The sequence below is a fragment of the Erythrolamprus reginae genome, chromosome 13 (assembly GCF_031021105.1).
Source record: "Erythrolamprus reginae isolate rEryReg1 chromosome 13, rEryReg1.hap1, whole genome shotgun sequence".
NCBI lineage: Eukaryota > Metazoa > Chordata > Lepidosauria > Squamata > Dipsadidae > Erythrolamprus > Erythrolamprus reginae.
Genome location: NC_091962.1, coordinates 5718644 through 5728609, shown reverse-complemented (window position 1 = coordinate 5728609; position 9966 = coordinate 5718644). Strand labels below are relative to the sequence as shown.

Here is a 9966-nt window from a genome sequence, read left to right as displayed (position 1 = left end):
GGATCACAATCTCCCTCTTCCTGCTTGTTATACCTCTAGCTATGCAGCCAAGCATCCTACTTGCTTTTCCTACTGCCCGACCACACTGCTCACCCATTTTGAGACTGTCAGAAATCACTACCCCTAAATCCTTCTCTTCTGAAGTTTTTGCTAACACAGAACTGCCAATGCAATACTCAGATTGAGGATTCCTTTTCCCCAAGTGCATTGGGGTAAATAAGGGTAAAGTGAACTTAGAGAAAGGATATATGAAAGAAATATATATATATATATATGATAAGTGAGAGAAAGGAAAGACAATTGGACAGGGGACAAAAGGCACACCAGTGCACTTATGTACGCCCCTACTAACCCAGAACTGGGGGGGGGGACCCTTTGCTGTCACCCAGCACTTACTTATTTTATTTATTCATTTATTTATTGGATTTGTATGCCGCCCCTCTCTGTGGACTTGAACCCTGGCCTGCAGTGAAGGACAAAACCTAAAGCTATTATTTATCTATCTATTTATCTATTTATAAAGCCCTTCATGGCACCGGACCAGATTACCTCAGGGACCGCCTTCTGCCGCACGAATCCCAGTGGCCAGTTAGGTCCCACAGAGTGGGTCTTCTCCGGGTCCCGTCAACTAAACAATGCCACTTGGCGGGACCCAGGAGAAGAGCCTTCTCTGTGGCGGCCCCGGCCCTCTGGAACCAACTCCCCCCCGGAGATTAGAATTGCCCCCACCCTCCTTGCCTTTCGCAAGCTACTTAAAACCCACCTCTGCCGCCAGGCATGGGGGAATTAAGACTTTTTCCTCCCCCTAGGCCGTTACAACTGTATACATGGTATGTTTGTATGTATGTTTGGTTTTTATATATTAAGGGGTTTTAATTTGCTTTTAGTATTGGATTTTATTGTATATTGTTCATGATTGTTGTTAGCCGCCCCGAGTTTTCAGAGAGGGGCGGCACATAAATCCAATAAAATATAATATGAATAAAATACAAATAATATTTATCTATTCAATTAAATCTATCTATTTCAATTTAACAATGAATAATATTCAGGTCGAGTCTTGGCTAAAGTGCTCAAATTTGCAAGTTTCAGACTGCTTCGCTGTGCCCGTGTTTCGGTGTGTGTGCCCGCCAGCCGAGTTTCCCTCTTTCATGTCTGCCCAAAGCTCAACACACACACACACACACACCACAAAAACACACCCCCTCTGCCATTCGGAGCAGCCCGACCTGTTTTTATGTAAATCTCCCCCGAGCCTCCCTTTTTCCCTCCCTCCCTGGGAGGGGGGTTTGGCAAACTCCCTTTGAAGTGTTCCAGTTGTACCAAGGTGCTTTCTTTCGCTTGCTTCCTTCTACCTGGGCCCAGCTGTGGTTGGCTTGGCAGTTGGTTGGCCACACAGTGGGAAGAGGCAGGCAAGGCATTGGGGGCTCCCAACTGGGGTGGGGGGGAGAGGAGGAGGAGGAGGAGGAGTACCGTAGCTGGGCACGATGTTCCAGAGCGAGACCGATATGATGGAGGTGATCCAGGGTCCTTCTCCCACCCCCGAGCTGTCCCCTGCAGCTTTTATCAACGCCGTGCAGTACGCCAACGTCCTGGAGGGCAGGTTCAAGCAACTTCAAGGTAGGGAAGGGGGGAGATTTGTGGGGAGTTGGAGGGGGTGGGTGACATGGGCGCATCGTGGCTGGAATCTTTAAATCCTTAAAAAATCTCCCTTCCCTCTACCTAGGGGGAAAAAAACAGCCCTTAATCCATAAGGTGGTGCCAGGAATTAGCTCAACACACGCCGGCTGGATTTGCAAGGGGCAAAGCCGAGCTTGGATTTTGGGAGGGCTGGGGGTAGGGGTGTGTGTGTGGGGAGGCTGTGCCCCACTTAAGGAGACACCGGAAGAGCAGGACAAGCCCCCAGATACGTGGGAGGTGGACTCACAGCTACTATCTCTGCTTCCAAGTTGGCTGTGCCTTTCGTTAGCCCTGATTCCGTGGCCATTGGCGTGGCGATGAACGGTCATCATCGCATAACCATCACCTCCGCTTCCCCTGCCTTCATTCAAACAACCAGCTTTCTCCCCCCCCCCCTCCCATTCCCTTGCTCTAAATATCTTTTAGCAGTTCTCCCACCAGGGCAACTTGATGGGCTACGTGGTCCCAACATGTCCCTTTGGGGGGGAGGTGGGGGAAAACGGCCAGTTTAAAATTGAGCCTCATGCTTGCCGTCCCGCCTTTCCCAGCTAAACATTCAACGTTCGTAGAGATGACACTTGAACTGACCTTGGATGTAAATAGGGGTGGGGGGGTGCTTTTAAGACTCTTTAAGAACCGGAAAAGCAGCACTCGGAGCCACCCCAGGAGAAAACACGCTTTCAAAACTCACATTTTTCTTTTCGCGCACGAAAACCGGCACCCGCCTAGTTTTGGAGAGGAATAGAGTCTTAAAACAAGGGTCTCCAAACTTGGTGACTTGGAGACTTGCGGGCTTCAACTCCCAGAGTCCTCCAGCCAGGAACACCCCTGGTTTAAAAATCTGGGTGCCACTTATCTCACTTTCTTGCATTCTCCCAAAAAAAGAGGACTGTCCTGGATTGCATTCGAGCCGGCAGCGTCTTTCCCCCCAGTTAATTAAGAGGCAGCGTAAAAACAGGGCTTTTCAAAGTTTTGACAGCCTTGCGATGCCTTTCAGGGATTTAGAAACATAGAAACATAGAAGTCTGACGGCAGAAAAAGACCTCATGGCCCATCGAGTCTGCCCTTATACTATTTTCTGTATTTTATCTTAGGATGGATCTATGTTTATCCCAGGCATGTTTAAATTCAGTTCCTGTGGATTTATCTACCACGTCTGCGGGAAGTTTGTTCCAAGGATCTACTACTCTTTCAGTCAAATAATATTTTCTCATGTTGCTCTTGATCTTTCCCCCAACTAACTTCAGATTGTGTCCCCTTGTTCTTGTGTTCACTTTCCTATTAAAAACACTTCCCTCCTGGACCTTATTTAACCCTTTAATATATTTAAATGTTTCAATCATGTCCACAGTAACTGAATTTAAACATGCCTGGGATAAACATAGATCCATCCTAAGATAAAATACAGAAAATGGTATAAGGGCAGACTAGATGGACCAGGAGGTCTTTTTCTGCCGTCAATCTTCTATGTTTCTATGTTTCTATAAACAAGGAAGGAAAGAAGGAAAGAAAGAGAAGGAAGAAAGGAGACGGGGCAGTATTTATTATCGGTTGCACTGATAAAAGCCAGCCCCCCCTTAAAATAAACCCCTTCCTCCCCCCCTCCCCAATCCAGCCTTGATCCTAAACTCTGAACTTTCCTCCCACCCAGATGCCTTTTTGTGATAAGGAGAGGTGGGGTCAGATAATAGCGGCGGTGGGGTTTATGGCAAGCGAAGAAAAGGCAGTTTTATGCCTTTGCAATTATTGCCTGTTACAGAGATTGGGGTTTAAGTGCCGGGTGATTCCACAGCAGGGTGATGGAGATGAAGGTGTCGGGGTGGATGGGAAAGGGTGGGGGGGGGGGGTTGTAAAGTTGCATTGCTTTGGAGATTTGCCTGGGTATCATAAAAAGGGTGGGTGGGTGGGTACTGTAGTGGGGAGCCGAGCTAAATTTTAAGGCCTGTCTTCAGCGTTGGCGAAAACTATTTACCTTCCTTACCCTGGTTTGTTTCCCCCGCACATTTTCACCCTCGTTCGACTCTCTCACACACTTTTTTTCACTCTCTGGGTAGGGGTAGTGATTTCTGACAGTCTCGAAATGGGTGAGCAGTGTGGTCGGGCGGTAGGAAAAGCAAGTAGGATGCTTGGCTGCATAGCTAGAGGTATAACAAGCAGGAAGAGGGAGATTGTGATCCCCTTATATAGAGCACTGGTGAGACCACGTTTGGAATAATCCTGTGTTCAGTTCTGGAGACCTCACCTACAAAAAGATATTGACAAAATTGAACGGGTCCAAAGACGGGCTACAAGAATGGTGGAAGGTCTTAAGCATAAAACGTATCAGGAAAGACTTCATGAACTCAATCTGTATAGTCTGGAGGACAGAAGGAAAAGGGGGGACATGATCGAAACATTTCAATATGTCAAAGGGTTAAAATAACGTTCAGGAGGGAAGTGTTTTTAATAGGAAAGTGAACACAAGAACAAGGGGACACAATCTGAAGTGAGTTGGGGGAAAGATCAAAAGCAACGTGAGAAAATATTATTTGACTGAAAGAGTAGTAGATCCTTGGAACAAACTTCCAGCAGACGTGGTTGGTAAATCCACAGGAACTGAATTTAAACATGCCTGGGATAAACATATATCCATCCTAAGATAAAATACAGGAAATAGTATAAGGGCAGACTAGATGGACCATGAGGTCTTTTTCTGCCGTCAGACTTCTATGTTTCTATGTCTCTCTGCACATGCTCTGAATGCTATGCGCATGTGCAAAGGAGGTTTTTTTAAATTGTGACATCTGGGCGGGTGGGCACCCTCGTGCTGCCACTGCTACCAATTTTCCAAACTACCGGCAGCCACCACTATTGGTACTTCCGAACTGAACCAAACTGGTAGCATTTGACCCCTGGTCTTGGTGCCAACCTTGGAACGGATCAACTCCATTGTAGCAAACCCGCAAAGTCCTAACAACAAAGAAAGTCCAGTTGCCTTTTGGGGGAGAAAGAAAAGCACCTTTGGGTCACAACTCGGACCTGTTTAGAATTGTTAGACAATTCCAACAAATGGACAGCAGGTGTGTGATTGTCCCTTTTTAAATGACTAGTTTTAAGACAATTTTTAAAGTAATTATTCTATTAATTGGCTAGAAATGTTTTATATTGCATCTTTTTTACGGAAAACGTTGCGAGCCGCCTCGCGTCCTCAGAGAGGGGCGGCATATACGTCCGATAAATACACAAATAATAAACTGGACTGCTTTTCCGTGTGTAGAAATAAGGTTTGGTTGCAAGCGTTGCGCGCCTGGAGAGAAGTGTTCGCAGGTTTTGCAAGTAGAGGCTGGTATTTTAACACAGGCTTCTCCCTGGGTGCAGAGGGGCAGGCACATTTATCCATGCACCGAGACCAGAAGGTCATTGAACTGCAAAAATAATACATTTTTCCTCCGGCAGATAGGAAACCTGCACAAAATAAGAACCAGCACTTGTGCTACTATTCACAGCCTAATCCCCGACTTCCCCACCAACGTCTGTCTGATGGGATAGCACCCCGGAGTTCTGGTTAAGCTCCAAATGAATAGAATGCAATTTGCTGAATCTATTCTAGTTCAGCATTTTCCTTTTATGTTTTGGAGCCTAATGGAGAGGGAACAAGAGGAAGGTGTTTGGGGCCTTGCGTTCCCGAGCGTTGCTACATCTTCCGTCGGATTTAGTGTCCTTTGTGCCAAAGGGTAAACACGGGACGTGCCTCAAGGTTAAAAAGGTAGAGAGGCGAAGAGGAGGCGTAGCTAGGTAATAATCTTCCTCTAAAGATCTCCCTGTATATAGATACTCCCTGACTTACAAAGAATCCGCTTAGTGACCGTTTGAAGGTACAACGGCGCTAAAAAAGCACGACGTCGCAATCGTTTTTCGCACTTACAACTTTTGCAGCATCCCTTTCAACCATGTAAACAAAACGCAGACCCTTGGCTCATATTGATGACCATTGCAGGGTCCTGCTGGTCACGTGATCCCTTTCGGACCGGGCAACTCCCTAAGGGTGCAAAACTCACGTGACAACTGTGCGACTGCTAGTTTAACAACCGCAGTGATTCGCTTAACAAGCGGAGCAAGGCAGCTTGGAAAACGAGGCAAAACTCACTAAATTGTTTCACTTAGCAACAAAAGTTTGAGTTCCGTCACAATTGTAAGTGGTGGACCTCCTGTGTTTTGTTCCGGTACGCAATTAAACGTCTAATTTTGTGTTTTTTTTTAAATTAGGCTAGAATAAGTACATGATCCTGATCGGTAATGGGATTTCCTTTAATTCAGAGGTCTTCAAATTTGGCAACTTATTATTATTATTATGTCAGTACAACACAGCAAACGAGATCGCTATGCTGGATTTCGTATTTCAACACCAGTCGGGCGCTTCCCAAGCACCTAGGACTGCGTGACGTAGCGGCGAATTACGTTTGCCGATCCCAGTAAAGCGGCCTGTTGCAATTGACAGATGGGGATTTTGTCAATTCCGATGGTTTTCAAATGTCCGCTGAGATCCTTTGGTACTGTGCCCAGCGTGCCAAGTACCACTGGGACCACTTTCACGGGCTTATGCCAGAGTCGTTGCAGCTCGATTTTTAGATCTTCGTACTTCACTAATTTCTCTAGCTGCTTCTCCTCAATTCTGCTGTCCCCTGGGATTGCGATGTCGATGATCCAGACTTTCTTTTTCTCCACAATCACAATGTCTGGTGTGGAGAAAAAGAAAGTATGGATCATTGACATTATTATTATTAGTAGTAGTAGTAGTAGTAGTATTATTATTATTATTACTACTATATTATTATTATTATTATTATTATTATTATTATTATTATTTATTAGATTTGTATGCCGCCCTTCTCCGAAAGCTCGGGGCAGCTCACAGAATAAATATAAAAACAAAGCTTACAAGGCAAATCTAATACATTAAAAAAACTACAGCTAAAACCCCCAATGTATCAATCAATCAAACAATCCAATCACACCACGCGTCACATTTATTGCTCGGGGACTTTAAACGTGGCTGGCTGGAGAATTCTGGGAGTTGAAGTCTTAAAGTGGCCAAGTTTGGGGGGTCCCCTGCCTTAATTGAGCAAAGCATTAAATTAAAAGAGCCTTGAATGTGAAGTTTAGGGGTGGATAGCAGCTCCTGTGTGGTCTAGCATGTTGTGCAATTCAGGATATGCTAAGTTGTGACATTATTTATTTGATGGGGCCTATTATGCTAGGCAAGCACAATGACTGTTTTATTAACCTGGCTTTAGAACAGAGTCTGTTGCATGATCCGCCTTTATGTTAGTTTACAGGCAATCCGCCCTTTTTCATTTCCTCTGCTAGTTGCTTTATGAGGAATTAGAAAAGCAAATCTTAATTCCTGCGAAGGATGTTTTATTCATTTTTATTACTTACCTGTACATGTTTATGTCTGCGCATGTCGTCCAGACAGAGCCAAAAGGATCCCGGCGTGTGTGAATAAGATTTAAGCCTTTTCATCCCACGTCAGCTGATCCCAATCGGGATCCAGCCATTTCTTTTTATGTTGGGGGAAAAAAAAATATTTTGCCACCTTTCCAAACAAGTTTTTCCAGTATTAAAAAAAAAAGGAAAAAGAAAAAAAGGCAGCCGGCTACATAATTGACGTAAAGGCTGGGTTCACACAACATGTTTAACTTTATATCTGAGCTAGCAAAACGTATCGTAACTTATCGTCAGCCAGAGTCCTGCTTTTGAAAACATTGTTTTCAAAAAGAGATTGGACATCCATATTTCTGGAATGGCATAGAGCAGTGGTCCCCAACGTTTTTTCCACCAGGGACCAGTTTCAGCAAGACAATTTTTCTATGGCCCAGTGGGGGCTGAAAGGGCGTGGTTGGGGGCGGGATTAAGCATGGGGGTGCTGGTCCTCCCCGCCCCTCTTTCCCGCCATCGTCCTGTGGCCAGCAGAACCTGTTTCCCAAGCCCTCTTGCCCAGCGGGAGCTAAGCGCTGGAGAGAGGGGGTCAGGCTGGCCCTCCTGCCTCCCCCCAGCCAAAAACGCAAAAGCGCCCCGCGGCAGAAGCCAAAAGAGGCTTGAGCCTCTCGGTCCTTCCCGCCCCTCTGTCCCATCCATCGTCCTGTGGCCGGCAGAACCTGCCTCCCGAGGCCTCTTGCTGGAGGGAGGGGGGTGGCGGCATGAGGGCCGGCAGCTGCTGACTCCACGGACCGGTGCAACATGCCCCGCGGCCCGGTACTGGTCCGCGGCCCGGTGGTTGGGGACCCCTGGCATAGAGGTCTCCTGCTTGAGTGTTAGCGGACTAGACTTTCAATCCTGGGCCTAGAAAGTTTAGAGCTAAGACGTCTTAAACAAGATCTAAGTATTGCCCACAAGATCATATGCTGCAACGTCCTGCCTGTCGGCGACTACTTCAGCTTCAACCACAACGACACAAGAGCACACAACAGATTCAAACTTAATATTAACCGCTCCAAACCTGACTGTAAAAAATATGACTTCAGTAACCGAGTTGTCGAAGCATGGAACTCATTACCGGACTCCGTAGTGTCATCCCCAAACCCCCAACACTTTACCCTTAGATTATCCACGGTTGACCTATCCAGATTCCTAAGAGGTCAATAAGGGACGAGTACAAGTGCACTAGAGTGCCTTCCGTCCTGTGTCCTATTGCTCTCCTATATCTCCTATACCTTCTATTCCTATATCTCTTCTTCTATTCTTTCATTGATATGTTCTATTACTATACCTTCTTTTCTATTCTTTCTTAGACATATTTTACTATGAGTATCTCCTCTATAACCTTCATCATGTACAGTGATACCTCGTCTTACAAACGCCTCATCATACAAACTTTTCGAGATACAAACCCAGGGTTTAAGATTTTTTTGCCTCTTCTTACAAACTATTTTCACCTTACAAACTCACCGTCGCCGCTGGGATGCCCCGCCTCCGGACTTCCGTTGCCAGCGAAGCACTTGTTTTTGCGATGCTGGGATTCCCCTGCAGCATTGCAAAAACACAGAAGTCCAGAGGTGGGGTTTCCCATGGAGGGGAGCCTCAGGGGAATCCCAGCAGTGCAAAAACGGACGCTTCGGCTGGAAAAAAAGGGGTGAATTTTGGGCTTGCACGCATTAATCGCTTTTCCATTGATTCCTATGGGAAACATTGTTTCGTCTTACAAACGTTTCACCTTAAGAACCTCGTCCCGGAACCAATTAAGTTTGTAAGACGAGGTATCACTGTATTTTACTATGTGTATATAGATATATACCCACTAAACCATCTTTTTGTATTGGACTAACTAACTAACTAACTAACTAACTAACTAACTAAATAAATAAATAAATAAATAAATAAATAAATAAATAAAGTTTTTCAAGAGATTTTCGGAGTCAAAGCAGAAGACAGAAGGAAAAGGGGGGACATGATTGAAACATTTAAATATGTTAAAGGGTTAAATAGGGTTCAGGAGGGAAGTGTTTTTAATAGGAAAGTGAACACAAGAACAAGGGGACACAATCTGAAGTTAGTTGGGGGAAAGATCAAAGGCAACATGAGAAAGTATTATTTTACTGAAAGAGTAGTAGATCCTTGGAACAAACTTCCAGCAGACGTGGTTGGTAAATCCACAGTAACCGAATTTAAACATGCCTGGGATAAACATATATCCATTGTAAGATAAAATACAGGAAATAGTAAAAGGGCAGACTAGATGGACCATGGGGTCTTTTTCTGCCGTCAGTCTTCTATGTTTCTATGTTTCTAGAGCGTCGGTCTAGACTCTAGAAGACCTTCAAGGATCCTTTCCAACTCTGTTACTCTGTATTTTAACCTGTCATCAGATTGACAAGGACGACCTGACCGCAAATTCAAACCCACCCTGATTTCTGTCGCTTTCTGAAGCATCCAAACTCTGCTAGGACCTAACCCAGATTTGAATCCAGGGTGACAATTTTTGCAAGGCATTGGGACGGCTCATCGAATGCAAAGGATTTTTTTTTAAAGGAAGAGAGAAGGAGCGTTTCGCTCAACTCCTGCATTTGAGCATGCAAAATCACCTTCCACATGTGGGTCATAGATCACCAAAGTTATTGAAACTTCTTTTTTTTTAAAATAAAAAATAAAATAAACAGATCTGGCGACAGGCCTCCCTCTCTTCCAGACAGCTGACTAATCTGCAAGAGGCTGAGCAGAAGGGCCATTTGGCTTCTTAAATCCCGTGGGGCCCAGGTCATGGTTCACGTTGACCTTTCTTTTCCCCCTTCTCTGCAAAGGGCATGGAGA

At 45.3% G+C, this 9966-nt stretch overlaps 1 protein-coding gene across 1 annotated transcript in view; it reads left to right on the top strand.

The window, feature by feature from the left end:
- Positions 1-1438: 1438 nt before the first annotated feature.
- SPTBN2 (spectrin beta, non-erythrocytic 2) overlaps positions 1439-9966 on the top strand; it is a 137678-nt gene continuing 129150 nt past the window's right edge. The window contains exon 1 of the mRNA XM_070766198.1: positions 1439-1620. Coding sequence (XP_070622299.1) covers positions 1488-1620 — 133 coding nt within the window. The 5' untranslated portion in view covers positions 1439-1487. The remainder of the gene's footprint in view (positions 1621-9966) is intronic.